Here is a 19745-nt window from a genome sequence, read left to right as displayed (position 1 = left end):
TTTACTTGAAATCAAATAACAAACAAATATGGCCTCAACATTGTTACATAGAGAAGCTATTTATCTGACTACTGCATTATAAGATTATTTTAAAAATGTATAAAGACGAGTTTAAAAATATTATCAAATTTATATTTGAAGAATATTTGTAAAAGATAAACTTGTTCAATTAATAATATTTTATCATGTAAGTGTAAGTGACGATATTAATGTCAGTAACCAGGTAAATATTGGGTTAGAAGGAACGAATAAAATAAATTAGTACGATATGTTTACTGATACTGTAGTTTAACGTGCGGTTAATGTTTAGTGCAAATTTCAAAGATTTAAGAATTATTTTTTTTAAATATGATGCGATAATTAGATATTATGACAAATGTAGTATATAGGTGCTGAGTCGTTCATACCGTGACGCTGCGTCGTAAAATCTTCAAAGTATTTCGAAAACCTAGTTAGACTCTTCAATGTGTCCATTTTGCTGAATGAGATCCGACGAGCAATGTGGAAGCAGCTGCTTTTTTAGTGTAGTAAACTCAGCTGGATGAAAATTTAGCACTGAACTGAACTGAAAAATCATTATGTTATAATTACGTGCTGTATCATTCGTGGCCGAGGTGCTGAATCATAAATTGGCACGAATATCGAGTTTAATTCTTAGATATACAAAGCGACTGATTGTCTGTACCAGAACTAATGATTGAAGTGGAAGCAGCTGCTTTTGAATGTGTTGTTTATGTCGATTTAGCGTAAGCTCTTGATAGTGCACGTTTAGGGCTAAGCAGTGCCGCCGAGGGCGAATCCAAACTTCATGACAAAAATGGCAGTTTATATATTTTTTATAGCAATATTGCAATCAAATATAGCACATCTAAACCGAATTTTGTGAAATAGGAAAGCGCAAAATAATTATCCCTTCTCAGAAGTCAAAAATCCACATCAAAAGCAATAAAATTGTGCCGTCCCACTGCAACGGCGCCGACACGATTTTATTGCCGTTGACGTGAATTTTTGCCTTCTGAGAAATAATAATTGTTTTTGCGCTCTCCAATTGACCAAAATTCGATTTGAATACACTTTTATCGATCCTCTTATATTAGAAGTTCATAGTAATATCGGCAAGGAAAGCTATCATGTTTTTAAAACATATTGTAGTATCAAAATGCAGACAAACTATGGAGCAATATGTGAGATGCGATGTCTGTATGTACTTATTCTTCCGCTTATTTTCCCCTGAGATGAGTTGCCTTAGTTTGTATTTTGGATTTGACCTAATAAAAGTTCTAAAACTATAATTAGTTTTAGAACTTTCATTATATTAGATTTGAACAACAAATGAACGCTTCGCAACTGTCAAATTGAGTTTCATCGACATTTTAGAGTAGCATATTAGCACCTATCAGTTAAATTATATTTTCGCTAGCAGAAATATATATCTACTGGTGAAAATGTATTTGGACTTTACTAATGAAAATATAAAAAATACGCATTCACTGTAACATATATAAACCGGATGTAAATAAATAATGATAAATATGTAAATAAAATACATTACTACATATGGAAAAGTTGAAATCATATAATTTTACTAGAACCTGCCAAATAATTTATATTTTCACTGGTAAAAATATATATTTACTGGTGAAAATGTATTCCGATATGATTTTACTGAAATAACATATTTAAAAAAATATTTTCGGGATAGATTCGAGACTGTTTTTTCTAGATTTTCTTTTAGAAATGTTTATTCCTAAAAGAAAATCTAGACACAAACGGAGACGTTTCAAAAAATTAAAATCTGCCCCTTTGAATAATAATGTTTATTGTGAAAGTACTTCCTAGAAAGTGGGTGCTTATAAAGGCATTGTTCCGCTCATTTTATTTCTTGTATGTATAAAAAGGGTTGAAGGAACTTATACCTGAAATATGTCAGTACATATCTCAAACATCTATTCAGATTCATTATTTGAGGTCGATTTATACTATGTTTATAAATATATTCTTACTATGATTTTTTTTAGAGTTGGGCCCCTCAAAGAGAACTGGCCCCGGGAATATGTCTCCCCCCCAGTGGCGTAGCTATGGTGGGGCGGAGGGGGCGGGCCGCCCCGGGCGGCACTTGCTTGGGGGCGGCATATTCGCAATGGAATCGTCTAGTGTGGTTCTTAACCCTGAATAAACTAAAATTTATGTTAATCTACGAATAGCAAGAGCTTAACAATAATCAATTTATTATTCTAAGAAATGCTGATTTTATGACCCTGCAAAAAAAATGTATGGGGGGGCAGCAATTTTAAGGATTGCCCCGGGCGGCACATACCCTAGCTACGCCACTGCTCCCCCCTCTCGGCAGGCCTGAAGCTAAGTATTTATGTATTTTATTTTAGAAGCGATTTGGTAATCCAAGTTGTACCTTTAAAGTGGAAGTGAAAATTTCGAACGGAAGTGATTTTTCTATTGCGGAATTACAGCTTATATAATACTTATATATATCAGGGAAATGGGAGGAGATCAATCAGAATAGTCTAGGTGCACACATCTTTATTTGAATAAATCCAGTAACAATGAACTTTGCTAGTTTCTCTACCATCTTGAAGAGAATTGTGGCTGGCTCTTTTATTGTGTATTTGAATATTTGTTATATTTTTTTTATTTATGCAGTTGATAATACTTTTGCGTTAATTGCTTTCGGTAAATGGCTGATCTTTTGCCTTTTGTTTTTTTTTATTTTTAGATCATAAAATATATAACTCTTTTTACATGTACAGTACAATTTAATTGCAACGCTATGATTATGGATGGTAGTTATATTTTATATAATTATTTTTCTAATTTTGTGTGTGAAATACATATTAATTATATTAAATATATTTTCAATTGCTTATATATTGATCATGTTACATTATTGTTTAGTTTTTTTTATATAGAAAAGGGCGGTAACATTTTATCACTGGTTGGAATTCCGCTCTTTGATCTTCTGCCAAAGTCAGTGTTATAATAATTAGAATAGAACTTTAAGTAAATAAATCTCTGCAACGCGATATCAAATAACCCGTCTTAAACGGCAAACTCAAATTTAAGCACATGAGTATTAAGACCGCCACTAAACAATTAGACATATAGTACAGAAACATACGTAACAAATTATGCGCATCATCATATATAACATCTATTCAACCGATCTTTCTTAATTCTCATTCCTTAATTAAGATCAGTAAAAATCTTTTAAAACAGTAATTTCATAATTCACATTTCAATATTGTGTATTAGCTTAGGTTCAACGAAATCCAATATACTACACTAAAAATAATAAATCATATGAACATGTGCAGTGTCGTTTAAAGTCAATAGTTAGACATTGACTGAAAATGAAAGACAACAGAGAAATGTTGAAGAATCGATAATATGAATCAACTTGTTATAATATAACAAATGCGTACTACGATTTGTTTGAGGGCAACAACTTTCATATTGAGTATTGAAAGAACTTTATGAGTATATAATTCAGGCTAATTGTAAAGTTATGTATTATACAGGGCAATAATTATTATAGCTCTTGAAGATATACAAAAAAATAATCACAGGAACGCGCTGTCATGCACAGATTTATTAGCCTATTTGGGTGTGTTATATTTGAAGCGAATTACTGATTTTCTTAGCACATAAAAAATATAAACAGTAAAGCATTTAAAATTTTAATAGGATCTAAATACTCACTTTGGTACAAACAGTTTCAAAGGTTTAAAAATAGTTAAATTTAATAATAGTCCTTAAACATATATTTAGAAGTCAAAATTATGAATTTCCTAAATGCAATAACATGAAATTGACACTCAAAAACATTTATAATGTGTACGGTAGATATACAACTGACGATTTAAATTAAATTTTGAAGGTTTATGAAAAATTTAAGGTAAGACTGCGTAATGTTTGGAGTAAACAGTTCACAGTGATGTATTAAATGTACGACTTTGGGCTTTTCATTATCAACTGCAATTTTATGATATTTCAAAATGTTAAAGGACTTTTTACATTATATGTTTATTAAAAATCAAACATAGGTATATAACAATGTGACACGAAAAAACTATGAACAAGTTTCATTGAGCGCTTTTAAAGCTAAACAAGCAAAGTGGTACTGCTTTTTATTTAATGAGGCAGATAAAGAATAAGCTTCTGGTTTGAAATAAACAGTCACAGCTGGAAGCTATTCTAAACAAAAAATTGATTGCAATGCTATAAACATTCACTATTTTCCTCCAACCTTGCTTACTTCTAATTTCACTTATTTTCTAAATAAAAATTGTCTAAGCTTAACTTGTATACGATTTCACATCAAAGCATTAAAAAATACAGAAATTAAATAAAGACTTGTGATTTTATAATGCAAATTTCGAATTCACATTTGTAGAAAAGTATTATCATCAATTATGGACATACATATATGTGTAATTAGAAGTTAGTAAAGAAACTCAAAATACGATTTTATCTAGTTAAATTGGGCAATATGACATTACAAGTTATTAGAATTCGATCATAAATATAGGGCATAAACAAAATTGCACCAATCTGAATATAAATTATTTTTTTATTGCAAAACTATCCAAAGGCGGCGATTTTAATCAACGATCGAGTGCTAAAGGTTAAATAACGCATTCAATGAATATTACTGGGTGTATTGCTAATTAGTCCAGTTTTGCGTTTGACTTTTGCGCAATCTTAACTGTCGCAACTTGGGATAAATAACGAACCTTTTTTAATCACGATCGTTCGAATCGGAGTAATCGAAGTATAATTTAACCTTTACAGATTTTGGATTAATTTTCATAAATATATTGCAACAACTACAGTCAATTGAACTACATTGCCATTGGTTTACACCAGGCATGGCGAACCTAGGGCACGCGTGCCAGAGGTGGCACGTTTGAGAATTTGGATTGCATGCGAACGATTTCCATGTTCAAAAATATTTTTTAATTTTTAAATTTAAAAAATTAAAATCTTGATTAAATAATCCGTGAATTATTAATTTATTTAATTTTATTAATTATCAAATGTTTTCTAATATAAACGACAATCGTTTTAAAAAAAGAACTAATTATTTATTTATCTTGGTAATTTTTATACTCCTTGGGCACGCCACACAATCGAGGAATAATATTCGAGGATTTTTGGCACACGAACCCAAAAAGGTTCGCCATGCCTGGTTTACACCAACTTTTATTTTATTCTATTTATTTATTTATCTTGATTTGTAAAATGTTTTTGTATTATTTTTATAATTTTTATCTCCCCTGATAAGCTATAAAATGGTATTTATTTACAAACTCGCAATGAATGTATTTTACTGTATACTCAACATATAAAAAATTTCAATTCGAGTTCATGTTACATGAGGTAATTCGATTCTTACGGATCGCATTGTTTATGCTGAAAACAATGTGCTGTGGTTTGAAATTGCAATTCGCTGCTGTTAATTAAACGAAATGTAAACTGAGTTTTTATGTTCTGAGTAAAATGAGACGTTAAATTGAGCACTTGAAAAATAAAAAATGAAGATGATTCAACGCGTTTGTAAGTTAAACAATGTAGAATTATAACTTACGTGACACTGCAATAATTAATAATAAGTTAACATAAAAGCAGATTAACTTTCGTTTTCTTATATTATTTTTACAAAAATATTATATAAAATAACCTTTTTTAAATTATTAATACGTTTGAAGAAAAATAGTTAAAGATATAATCATAAAAAAATAGTCAGATTATATAATAGAAATAAGTTTGAGAAAAAAATATAAAATTTGATTATATTTAATTATTTTACATTTTTTAAGTTTGGCTACACAGTACGATTGAAAAAATAAGCAGTCGCTCTGAAAAACTGCTCATTAGCACTACTTTATTGTCATTAATTTTCATTCAATATCCAGATGCTTATATTAAAATAATATATTGTTTAAAAAACTGTAAGTATATTGTAGCCATTGAACTTTAAATATTATGTTTTGCAAACTGAACAAGGAAATTGTTATATGCAAATATTTAATTATAAAATATTAATATTGACAAAGTTCTATTTATACATCACAAATAGAAACGTACGTTATATATCCATATATAGAATACACATTTAAGTATTGTTTTGTATAATATAAAATTTAATTTTCCGGGTTATCGAATTCGTATTGAACGACAGTGAACTTGTGTAAAAAACCTTTACGAAAACATACATTAATTTATAACAAAAAATGCAAATCATTGTAGTAAAAATGAGTAATTATTATGTAAAATATTTTCTTTTTCAAATTAATTTTTTCATTAAAAACTGCATATAAGTGAAATTATATTTAGAATTTCATCAAAATATATAACATTTTCATTACAATATATAGCAAATAATGCTTAATTATTATTAATATAAAATATAAGTAATTTTATAATTAATATCATTCATACATACAACGTATTTCAGAGATACTACCGCTGTATTTTCTCGTCAACGTGTTTTTGTATGATAATAACGTTATGAACAACAAAAATATTGTCTTGAATTTGAAACATTATTCATTTGTATTATAGGCATTCAACAATGCATAAACTTTATTAACAATATCAAGAGGTATTCAAAACTGTTTTTAGAAAATCAGAAGCTATGCGCGCGTTGGGTCCAGAGACTATTCGTATTTTCGTTAGAGTCAAGAATGCTCACTGTTCATAGTGACAAATTAAAGGCACAAAAACAAATTATGTCTTGTAAACTTTAGAAATACCCGTAGTACTTCAGTCATATTATGTTATGTGTTGCAGCTCCACTGCTCTTAGCACGAATCGCGACTGCACTTATCCATCATGAATGTCGGTCCCATTTTTATGATGTCATTATCTCTATATTGCGGTTGAGGAGTCGTTGACGGGTAAATTCGACAGTGTTGTTTATTCGCAAGCAATTAACTGTCACGACCAGAAGTTAGTGTAAACGTTGACTGACTATAATTACCATAATCGGCGCGTAATCACCGCCGGCATTGGATTCGACACGATCCTAGTCAGTAAGTCAGGGTTCCGCTATTGACCGCTCATCCGAAACGATGGTTCCGCGTGGTAAGTTATAGCTATATGGCTGCCCGTCACCGGTGACAACATCATGATATTGGCTATCATAAAAAATGTAATACCTAACATGCGCGATATACATTTTAGCACAACAAAAATCCCACGTCAATAGACATGCAAGGAAGATTTCTTTCATAATTAGCATTGCTAACGTAATATAACGGAACATCAGACAATATATTTTTAAAGTAATATACTATATTCACAGTTTGCCAAACTAGTGAACGCGCTGTTTTAATGCATTTACACAGCGAGTTAGAAACGACTCAGCGTATAAAAAAACATACATACCCACATACATATACGTCTAGGCTAAGATAAACTGACGTGAAAATATAGTCATTCCTATCAAGTCATAATAATCTCATTAGTAGTGAAAGGTTCCATAGATTTCCGTCACTACTTACTCTGGCAAAACAGCGTCCCTAAAAAAGTAATATGAAAAAAACTTGTTTTAAGTTATAGGTTATTTTTTACTGAATAAAGAGCTCGCTTAACAATATCACCTAAAAATATGTTTCTATATATTATATTTATAATTATACTTTTTTTATCTTACTCAATGTTTTTCTAGAAAAAGATTTTTTAAGATCAAATTTTTAAGATAAAGATCATAAAATTCCAAAACCCAGCAATACCTAAAATAATTAACAAATTACTTAGTTATGTAGCTCTGATGATTATTGAGTTTAGTAGCCACTAATACTTTATTTATTTCTTTATTACAAATCTGACCATCATGACTTGACAGGTTACCTCAAGAGTTATGATGGTCATTATACAAACAATAAAAAATAAAGGAAAAATCATTTATGGCGCACCATCCCACATATTTTTCCTGCGCCTAAGCTTCATTAGTGAACGCTATGCCAAAAATTTAATGAATTTTATTTTAACGCTCTATGAGCGTTAAAATAAAATTCAGTGCCTTTTTGCTAGCAAAAATGCACTATGATACAAATACGGATCCCTCTTGTAAAGATATTTCAGTAATTTTCTTTCAATTCTCTCCAACAACAAAGATTATAAGAACTAGTATATTATACAAAACGCGAATCTCCAATAAATTATTGAAGTGACACGACGGCTTATCGCAAACTCTTCCAATATGCATATAAAATCTCCATTCCTGCTTGAACGTCACTACCGAGTCAACGACGGGAGTATTTTTACTTAAAACACCTCCGCATAAAACGTAGGAAAATTCCAGCTGGGCAAAGGGATCTAGAAAACGTGAATGCGTGACATTTGGCGATACTGAAAAGTAGTCTATTGTCGAGTGACCACCTCTATAGCAAATCCAGGTCTTTCTGTTAATCCAAATTTGTGCGAATACTCTGAAACACTCTGAGGTAATCAGCATATAACAAATATCCCGAGTTATTAATTGCAACATATATTTCATTAATAAAAAGCAAAAAAAAACAGAGATCCCTATGGTACTCCAGAATGAGCGAAATACTCATCGGGGCGACGATTTCCATAGCTCACATATTGACGGCGGTGAATTAAGTAACTCGAAAAAAGACCGTTCGATAAACCAAAGTTTTTGGTTTATCGAAGAAATTGTTTTTGAAAGTCTGTATAGATTACATCGACCTGAATTTTAGAATCGAGGGATTTTCTCACCGCCTTTGAAAGGCATAAAAGCTTAGTGGCCATGAAATGACGCAGACGAAACCCGTGTTGTTGTTTACTAGCGCTGGATGGCTGTTTTGGATATATGTATATGTATTTTTATCAAACTACTAAGCAGGTGCCGAATCGGTCTGAAATTATATATACACAATTTATCACCCTTTTTGTGGATCCTTTTGTAGGGTGACTTGATCGTACATCTCCAGAGATCAATAAACGATAAAGTGACATGAAAATAAATCGAAAGGGAGCAAGAATTAACCTGACAGTCCTTCATAAAGTCAGGAATGAAGCCCGGTCCTGTGGAACTACACGATTTAAGCTTTTCTTTGCTAGTCTAAAATGTAAATTTTATTAATGGCTAAAACGGACGAATTATATTGTGAGGTCATAAATATAGCATATTTACGAAACGATATGTTTTATAAAATTGATTTAATCCTTATTAAATATTTTTCTAGTTAATCCTAATTGAATAAATTGCATTCTGTAAGTCCTAGTCTAGACAAATATATATATATTATATAGTGTCAGTGTAACTTTTAGATATGTAGAAAAAAAATATTATAATAAAATAATTTTTCTTCTTACTCAGAATCTTTTACTGTCTATACGTGAGATATAAATGATATTTGTAATGCTTTAAATAAAACTGTGTTACAATTCAACTACTTACTGTGTACTAAGACCTGAACAGTATTGTTTTTTTACGTGGGAAATTTTTGACGCATTTTGATTATTGTATTTTTATGAATCAAAGGCGAATATAATGATTTAGATTTATGTCAATTATTTTCTTATTGTGATACTTATCAAACGATCTGGAACTTATTTATTGCTATTAAGAGAACTATATAATTTTCAACAATACCATATCTAAAATCGATCAAAGATGGTAATTGAAAAGCATTACAAAGCAATACTTATCAAAATTATTTTATGATTAGATATTAAAGTTATCATGATAAGAGTACATATCTACTGCCTCATTACTTTTATTGAATATGATACTAAATTATCGCTCGTAATAGATACAACTTTTTAATTTAATTCAGTGCCTATTTATGAATCAATGGAAAATCACGTAAATATAAAATATTATGTAATTTTGTATTATTTATTTCCCGTTTGACGTTTAATAACCTTAACCCGAATTTACTATATGTCTCGGTTAATCTCTTGACAATTTCTCGCTTTAACCGATTGACACAAATCGACGCAATAGTTAAACGACAAACCGATATTTTTTCACATTGCATAAATACGTAACATAACCGACCAAAACAAACAAGAATTTGTCAAGACGTCAAAGTTTACAATCACTTTCTATTAACATTTTTTTTTTAATTTGTTTATTCATTGAGCTCTGATAAATCAGGGCGTTTTCTCTGCATTTTGGCGTGTTGACTTTCTGATTTTTTTCAAATCACAACTGCACGCTCTCTGTTTAAAAAATCTGTCAGAAGATTTGGTGTGATTGTATTTTTTTCGGTAACTGTGCCAAAGATATATAGGAAATTTCTTCACTCGATTGAGCAACGAGAATTCACGGTCCTTATTGAGGTCACTGAAATATATAGGAACGAGGATTTTTATGTAAAAAGCGACCTAATTTTTTCAATATATTTTTTGTAAATAATGTACTTTTTAAAAGTTTTTTAATTTACATTAATAAGTGCATATAAAAATGTCAACTTTATCGTCAGTCACGCATATTTTTATTGCATACTATATATACAAATATGTCACATTTGTTTTATACCAGATTATTTACATACCTTTAATTTAAAAACTAATACATTATAATTTAATATAAGAGGGGCTCACAAATCGAAAAATGTATGATATATTTTAAAATATCTAGAGAACTATTTAATTAAATCAAAACTATTCTATAGTAATTACAAAAAATAAAATATTAAAAAAAAGTTAATTTCTTGGAGGATTCTTGAAAAAAATTAAGACATTTAATACTATACATGAAATAACACAATCTTGGTCAAAAGTAAAAACAGTAACACTTGTTCGAAAAAAGATTCCTCTTAACATTAAAATAGATGCATTGTATTCTAAAGGAACTGAGGCAAGTGATATATCTGAAATATACAGATTAACAAAATAATTGAAATGCTTTGAAAATATCGATCGGGAAAACATCGAGGGATGGTTTGATCTGAGTTTTCAATGCTTAAATGATGAAGATATCGTTTATATTGTTACTCAAACAGAAAATGATGGTAATGATAGTGAGTGATAGTGACAAGTGAAGAAGATACTAACAAGTACATTAGTAACACGACGGCACAGATTTTTGTTAAAATTTTACTGGACCACGTCGAACAAAAGTGATTCAAACATAACGATATAATAGCTCTTAATCGAAAATTATTGAGAAAATCTCCAAAGCAAACAAGAATCATAACTTTTCTTGATAAATAAAAATAATAATAATCTGTAATGTGAATATATAATATACATATTTTTTAAGCAAATAAAAATATATACTTTGGATTATCATTGCCCTTTTTCTTCAGCATTAATCCGAATAATAAAAAGTATACAATAGTTTAAAATAGAATAAGATCCGAGAGAGAAACCCAGGTTACAAGCTTTATACCAAATATTTGTATATTATTATATAAACTAACCATACATAAAACAAGGCCTTGGTTCAAAGAAAATATTATTTATTTTGCGTAAAAAATAAAATATGACGAAAGATGCAAAATTTGTCCATATGTATTTTAATATATGAACATACATTACCAATACCAAATATCCCACGCACAGTTATCTTACAAAGCAGGTACTATATTTCATATTATTATGTATACATTTTGCCAAACAGGCGTCGGTCTGTCGCGAACTGGAACAACTTTCTACGGCTTTAAAGTAACAAAGAGACATTTTCAGCGAGTGTGCGTTCGTATGCAATGGCATTATAGAATCGTTTCATACAACCAACAGGTCAGCTATATTATAGTAACAACATTATTCTAGCGTGGTAGCTCTCACTGCTTCTTTCGTTTTCTCGCTCTGCGCAAAGAGAGTGCGGATCAAGTTCACGGCTGCTCGACTTTCGCCATTTCTTACCGCAGCTCGTGATCCGAGTGACACGAAAGGTGCACCTACTACCTGTTTATAAAACTAATTAGCGGAAAGAAGGAAAAGCGCTACATTGACATTCAAACAAGGTTTGATACAGATCAGATAAGATTAAAACATAAACAAAGTTTATTAATAACATTATCTAAACATTAGGTACTTTATGATAGCGGTTTTGAATCTGGCTTCATTGCCGAAATCCCAAGGTTTAGATATCTTTAAAAGAGGAAGTACGGAGCATATCCGTTGTTGCTTCCTAATAGCTTTGCGTTAGATTATTCTTAAAGTAGCGTGTACTCAATGAAGTTGAATTTAAACCTAACAATTAGGGGAAAATAACAATACGTAGTTAGATGCGAAAAATTCATCATGTGTGTCGAGGTGTGAGCCGATGCATTGTCTTGGCAAAATGTGATTAGCGCAAGGACTAAAAATGACATATGAACGTCATAGTATATGCTTTAATGGTCCATAAAAATTTAGAGAGAACCAATTTGACATTTGTAATATGACATTGAAACGTCAATAAATCAATTAACATTTTGACACTTTCAAAAAGATTCTTCGGTCTCATAAAAAATATTTTTTTATGTATTGACAGTCTAAAATTAGTATTTTAACGTTGTACCTATAACTAATTAGTTATTAACTTTTATATAATTCAACAGATTTCATCTGCTTGTACAAATAATATTGATTCTTCGCTTGTGACATTGCAACATAAAATAGAGAATATCATGAGATAAGCATCTATCAAATCAATTCTTATCACATTAAACGAATGTCTTTGTGACCTAATTAAAGCCACTTAAAACAAAGAGTAGAAAAGCTATATATCAATAAGATTATCGCCTTTAAATATGTCAGTCTGAATAGTATTAATTGATCGTGTATTAGATGCCATCATAAATTCCTTACGATCATAATATATTAACCAACCTTGAGAGTAAGTTTATTATGTCGATTTAGTGAATTTAAAAACACAAGCGGAACTTCGTTCATTATCTTGTCAATTAAGTAAAATGAACATGCTGCAGCTGGCATCATCTCTTGAATCGAGATCGACGTATAACTGCATTTTTTTAATGCGTTAAGCTCTAAATTCGCAGCAGAAAATTCTATAAAAAAATGACAGTTGAACTTGATGTTTGAAAAAAAATCACCAGAATGCAATAGAACTACAACCTAAGTTTATTTACAAATTAATGTAGAAAGTTTAACTGTAAACACCTCAATTTGACTAATATTGCGTTTGATATTTTATTAAATCCTTCTGTTGATATTGCTCAATCTTCGTCCATAACATAAGCGTTCAATCAACACAAATATGCGTGCTTTCTAATCGTAGTCAAATCGAGTCAGTTTTACGTGAATCTTAATGTGTTTTTAACAACTACAAAAAACACAGCACAAAGAAGCAGAGTTTGAAAATTTAGATTTCGTCCGTGAACGCAGAACGAATTTAGAATACAAAGCACATCAGAAATCTAAATATCAATGAGACTCGCCAATATGGCCTCAGACATCCATATATGTTTGTAGATAGAATGGTAATTGCGATATTCGTCAGATGACAATGCGACAAGTCAGTCTGTGACTGACCCAATCAGTTACGAACCTCTGAACTATAGATATTTTTACTTTTAGATGTGTTGGTGCCTTTGAATAAATGACACAAACAAGTTGAAAGTAAAAATAAAAATGATAAATAAATAATAAATAAAAAAACGTGAAAGGTCAAGATGAAACAAAGCATTCGAGAAAGGTAAAGAAAGGGCATGTGTACGCTGGCGGAGAACGGTGAAAGTATCGAGAATATTTTGAGAAATCATACGAAACGAAGACTTCAACTGGTGCTAAATGTGGCGAAATACATTATTTTACAACCGATGATTATGTAATGCGAAAGTCATGCGAACTTGTACGTATAGGATTTTATATTCATATAAACTTTCCATAATCACATTTAAGCTATAAATCAAGTTTGAATGCACATTTAACAATCTTGTTAGAATATCAAAGTTTACTATATTCGAAAAACAATTTCTGCTTTCATCGTAGAATTACTTCGGACATTAAATCGTCATAAAATATTCTATTATGTTTTTAATAGTGTAGTCGTGAAAGTATTTTATTAAAAACACTTACAGTGTAACCGTTGAAAAACATTAATCTAACCTTAATCTACCTAACATTAATCTAATCTAACGAACAGTAAACCTTGAAAAAAAGCAAATCCTAACCCAGGAAATCTTTAAAATGTAATTAAAGTAACAATTTATTTCCACAATAGCTAAAAATAACATATTGTTAAAAATCGTGTCATGATTTTTTATAGCAAACTTTTCTACTTCGAATCATAATGTTTAATCTTATACAAACAACTTTACTTTAACTAAACTCAAACTATACCATATATGTATTATAATATACCATACTCGGCAATAAAATGCAATTAATTTGTTAATTTGTTAAACCAAAAAAAATCAGTAACAAAATCGATATCTAAAAATATATCCGTATATTAAAAAAACATTATCGGTGTATAATTTTATATTATCTTTGTGGCAATAATATGTTATCTAAACTTAAAAAGTTAAAAAGTATATTTTTTAATTTATTTTAATTAGCCTTGACATTACAATTAAAATTTGATAACTGTAATCTAAGTTGTTGCACAGGACGTCCTCCACATTTCAGACTAGCTATAAATAATTCGAGCATCCATGATATTTTTACCCTTTGTCTGTTGCACTTTATCACGTTGGCCTTTACCCCTTTTATATACACGATAGTGGCAGGAAGGTTATAATGCGATATGCAGCAGCTAATGGCACAAATGCACTTCCGGCTTGACAGGGACGGAAATCGCCAAAATGAAAATTGTCCTGACACACATGTCCATTTCAATTAAGCACGTCAGTGACGTATAGATAATGGAATTGATACATTGTATGTAGGGTAGGGAATTGATAAATTATACCATGAAATCACGTATGAATCTAATTCAGATAATGTTTCAACATTGATGATTGATGAATCATTAATATGAATAGGTAATAGATTTTGATAAATGTAATATGACCAATGATGACCTAATGATTGTATTGTAATCAATAATGAACTTACGTTTCCAAAGATCATGTCTTATAAAAAAATCAATAAATCTAGAATCAAAATATGTAATCTTTTTTGTTAGATTTACTTTTATGAATCATGAAAATATTAAAATAGACAAATGTAAATATTATTAATCAATTCTGAATCATTATGTGTTTCTTAATCAGCAATTAATAGCTAAAAATATATCGGATATTACCTTCCGCTATAAATAAGGCGTCCATGATTGTACAATCAAACGCTTCGCTGCTACAATATTACATTATAATTTATAATAAATTACTTATTAATATAATAAAAATAAACATATAACAATAATCTTTACATAACTAAAATAAGTTTTATTATTGTTTTCAAAACCTATAAATTTAATATTAGTAATTTCCTGCTTAAAAAATCAGCAAGATTTAATAATGAATTATAATTGCTAAAAATAATTTTTTGGTTTGTCAGTTAATATTCTGAAAAAACTATGTATCCAAATCAGTGTTTTCAAACAGGATTTCATGAAAAAGTACTTTAATGTTATAAAAAAAATTTCCCTACATTTTTTAAATTAGAGATTAAAGACATACTATTGTTTTTATATGTGTTGAGATTAACGATTGCCAACTATTTTTTTTTAAATATCATAATATAATAATTTTGAAACAAGCGGAGAAGACATTCTCAATTAACGTTTAGTCTACGGGTGCATCTGCTAAATCATGTTTAAGAACGGAATAGCGTTGTCCGTAACGTCTCAAACTAGTAACTCTGAAGTTGCGGGTTCAAGTCCCGGCAGCAGCACTCGAATTTTTATTTATAAAAATTCGAGTGCTGCTGCTGTTATTAAAAAAAACGGCCTCAGCTGCAATAACATCTGTTGGTTATAAATTATATTACACATAATAATTTATGATTATTAATATAGATGTCAACAATTGCCAGACTATCAGTCTGGTGATTAATACTTGCAGCTATTCATTATATCTGATTGACTCAGTTGGTTCAGATTTTACCCGTTGTAACGCATTGGGCTTACGCCCTTCAGGTTACAACGGAAGATTTAACAAAAAAAATGAAAAAAAATGTGAAACCATTCAATTAGTCCCGCGAAATTTTAATGTTTTTATGTATATTATAAAACACAATAAACTAGCCATTGACAAAATTAATCTAAAGCAAAATTCTCACGAAAAAAGGAAATGAAATCTATTATTAATAAATCGCTAAATCAATAAGTGAAATCTTTAACACATAAGGAAGGCTATATCGTGATAACACAATGAAGTTCAGAATATTACACCTGTTTGTAAATCAAAATCGTGAGGACAAGGACAATATTGTACAATAATTTTGAAAGATATGAAAGTCTGAATCAATCAATTTGACACTCACAAATTGTAAGGATCACGTTTTCTTTATTTGGAAAAATGCGAACTACACTCAAAATTGGGATCAAACTTATACGAAGATCCACCATTAGTCAGGCAGAGAGAAATTAATTTACTCGTCGACCGAACTCAGTCAACAAAACCAGTCATAACCAAGACCCTGCTCATTTGAACAGCTAACATACGCTGCTCTTTGACGTCAGAGTAACAGTAAAAAGATCAAATTAGAGCAAATTCTTATTGATTAAATTTTATTCAACCTGATTAAAACTAATTATTTATCCTCAGGTGTTATGTATAGTATTAAATATCATAGTCGGCTTCGCTAAACTCAAAAATCCATCCCTTCCTAATTTAATATTGATGGACCTATAAGCTTGATTTTTTATTAAATACGACTGTAATCAATTATCATACACTAATTATTTTTTTTAAATAAGAAAAAAAACCTAAGCTTTATTCTTACGTGTTAATTATGTACTTCTTTATTTTTTACACTCAGGTATGCTATATAATTTAACTGTAGTAATGAATCATGTAACAAGATATCATATCCAATATAGGATGTTATAATATAAAAATAAATTTTACATGAATATTGTATTATTGTTAATTACTTTTATTATAAGTAAAATTGTCAAGTGTAGTGTATTTAAAAAAAAACAGTCTAGAGTCAGACACCCCTGATTTTTTAGTATTTTTTTTAATTTGTCACTATTAATTGAAATTTATTTTTATATCTTACTTTTACGATAGTGTAAGAAAATAAAATAAAAACACTAAGAATTAAAATCCCTACTTAAAGTTATTACAACGCTTAAGTTATTTACATTTTTGCTTAGTAAAGAAACACAAATCTTAGTTGTTTAAATAGCCACTAATTGGCTTAGTGGCACACCATTGTTTGCGCCCAACTACTACGATCTAGAATTACTAAAACTAGGTCCTGTTTGTTGTTAAACACAAACTTATTTTCATATGTTCTCTGTGAGTACTATACATTAAAGGAATATTTACGATTGGCGAGACCGAGAAGCTTTATTTATAGAAATTTCAATAACACACAAACACGACCCACTTCTCGAAAAGTTGAAAATTACCTCTGGAGCAGTTTTAATTTTTGTGCGATGGCATCGAGCCACAGCGAAAAACGTGGGCGTGGCCAAAACGAGAAAACAAACCGGAAAAGGACTGATTATCGCGAGCCTTCTTAGAAACGCACATGGCACGATTGAATCAATCCGAACTGACTCACATTATGTTTGATTTCGGTGAGTCACCGGTGTGATCGAAGTATTGATAGTCTCGCTTGTCTGGTAGAAAATCTACGCGTGTATATGTGACATCACTGATGCTTATAAATGCACCAAACCGTTCGGTTGTGTTGGTGCGACGGCGCGTCATTAGTTACGTGTAACTTGATGCGTCATTGGAAAGATAAGAGTGGGAAATCATATTCTTGGATTTTATACTGAATTTCTAGGTAACTAAACGGAAGCATTACAGTTGGAAATCCATTGTGGAAATCACCAGTTTTGTCATTAGATTTTTTAAAGTGATGCTTAAACATGCATCAAAAATACTTGGAAGGCCTAGATTCGAATCCCATATGCACCATAATATTATTAAATTTCTATGCTGTTTGAAAGATCAGAAATTGTAATTTCCGGGTCTTTGTATTCGGGGGTTTATTTTTGTTAAGACAAAGATGATACTTATTTGATTTGTTGCACAACGGTTAAACGTGTGGTCCGTGGATGTGTCCATAGTCTATAGGCGTCTTCGAATTGGGTTCACTCTGAATTAAGCCAAGCTGGAGCAATGGATGCGAAGAGAGAAGCAGCGGTTTTTGCGATTTTTACTGGTTGGAAGTAGAATCGACATCCTCGTGGTTGTGGACTAGTTGAAGGACTAGTGAAAATTCAATGTCTTGAACTCCGATGGTGGATGCCAGTAGTGTTAGAAAAAAATTCAGAGGCGTAATTCTCACATGAAGTGTCTGAAGATAAATGGAAGATGTGATAATTGATTGCGCAAGTTCCAATATTGAAGCGATATATTTTTATAGATATGTTTTTTATCATTTATATTTTAATATTATAATTTGTACAGAAAAAATATGAATAAATATATTATGTGTTTTATTGCGAACCTTTGAGAAGCCGCGCGTGGTTGACGTCATCGGGTCTGTGCGTGCATAAACAAAGACAAAAAGATATACCATGATCTCGTTTTACGTTCAATTAAAAATATTTTGATCAAGAAGATGTGATAGAATTATCGTAAATCAACAACTGGTAACTAGGGTTATCAATTATTCGTGATTTTCAACTATTCAAGTGTTGAATAAAAAAATGGATGAAGTATTCAAATATTCATTTGTAATTTTTTCTTGATTTTTAGCAATATTAATTTATTTAAGCAATTAATGCAAAAAATCAATTAAATGTGTGTAAAATATTATTTAATTTGAAAATAATCATTAATTAATAACATTTATTTTAATTAATTATTAATTAATTACTCTTAAAATTTACGATAATTTTTTTGAATTTTATAAAATATACATAGCACAATGCTGTGGTGCGAATTAATAATCGGTGAAGACGTCAAAAATAAATGTCTTATTTATTGTTTCACATACTTTTTGATCATGGACGCCATTTTAGCTTTTTTAAATCACCAAAATTATGATCAGTTAGCTGATATTGAATTAATTCATCATTTTTAACACATTATTTTATATCATACAATTTACTGTACATACAATAGCTAATAATCGTTGGAACGAATTTAATATACATTAAGATTGGATACGTATCGGTAATGAAACGTAACACAAACTTCAAAAAAATTTGCGAAGCACGCCTGTTTTTGAGATAAGCTTAAAACGATAATATGGAATGGACTTTTTAAATCTTTTGTTTCATTTAACGAATGAATTCTGCGAATTTCGGTCAAATTAGATACGGCCGATATAGATTCTGATCACAAATGTTTTTCGAAGGCGTAAAAGAATTTCATGTTGACAAGAGGCGTCACAGTGTCTTTTGAATGACTTATATTGACATAATCATCTGTATTTTGAGAGCTTGGGAAAGAATTTCTTGACTCAGTCGCTATATGAGTCGTGCCCTTTTTGATACCTAAATATTTCGTTTATCGTTTCATACATTGTTTATAAAATCACTCCTTCTTGATTTAAATTTATGATATATTTATACATATTCTTCCTATAACGTCATTGCCACAAAGAAGACATTGATTAACTTTCTGAAACTGATAAAATAGGCCAACATTTTTACTACCCTAGTATCTTTCCGCGTGTGTATATATAGTAATATATTATCTTAATTTTACTTGCAAATTTAAAAAAAATCATATCAGTCAAAG

The 19745-nt window shown here is 30.0% G+C and overlaps 1 protein-coding gene across 3 annotated transcripts in view; it reads right to left on the bottom strand.

Annotated features, from left to right (window-relative positions):
- LOC148238890 (transducin beta-like protein 2) overlaps positions 1-19745 on the bottom strand; it is a 127019-nt gene that overhangs the window by 33670 nt on the left and 73604 nt on the right. The window contains exons 1-2 of one of the 3 annotated variants that reach the window (XM_088189143.1): positions 686-1347; positions 408-565 (exon numbers count right to left, since the gene is read on the bottom strand). The exons of the other annotated variants lie outside the window; for them this stretch is intronic. Coding sequence (XP_088045269.1) covers positions 408-474 — 67 coding nt within the window. The 5' untranslated portion in view covers positions 475-565; positions 686-1347. Of the gene's footprint in view, positions 1-407; positions 566-685; positions 1348-19745 lie in introns of those variants that run through there. 3 annotated transcript variants of the gene reach the window in all.

The sequence above is a fragment of the Plectrocnemia conspersa genome, unplaced genomic scaffold (genome assembly GCF_051122295.1).
Source record: "Plectrocnemia conspersa isolate PC_06_02 unplaced genomic scaffold, ASM5112229v1 ptg000001l, whole genome shotgun sequence".
Taxonomy (NCBI): domain Eukaryota; kingdom Metazoa; phylum Arthropoda; class Insecta; order Trichoptera; family Polycentropodidae; genus Plectrocnemia; species Plectrocnemia conspersa.
Note: the sequence above shows the minus strand (reverse complement) of the source record. Positions and strands in the feature narration are given on the sequence as shown.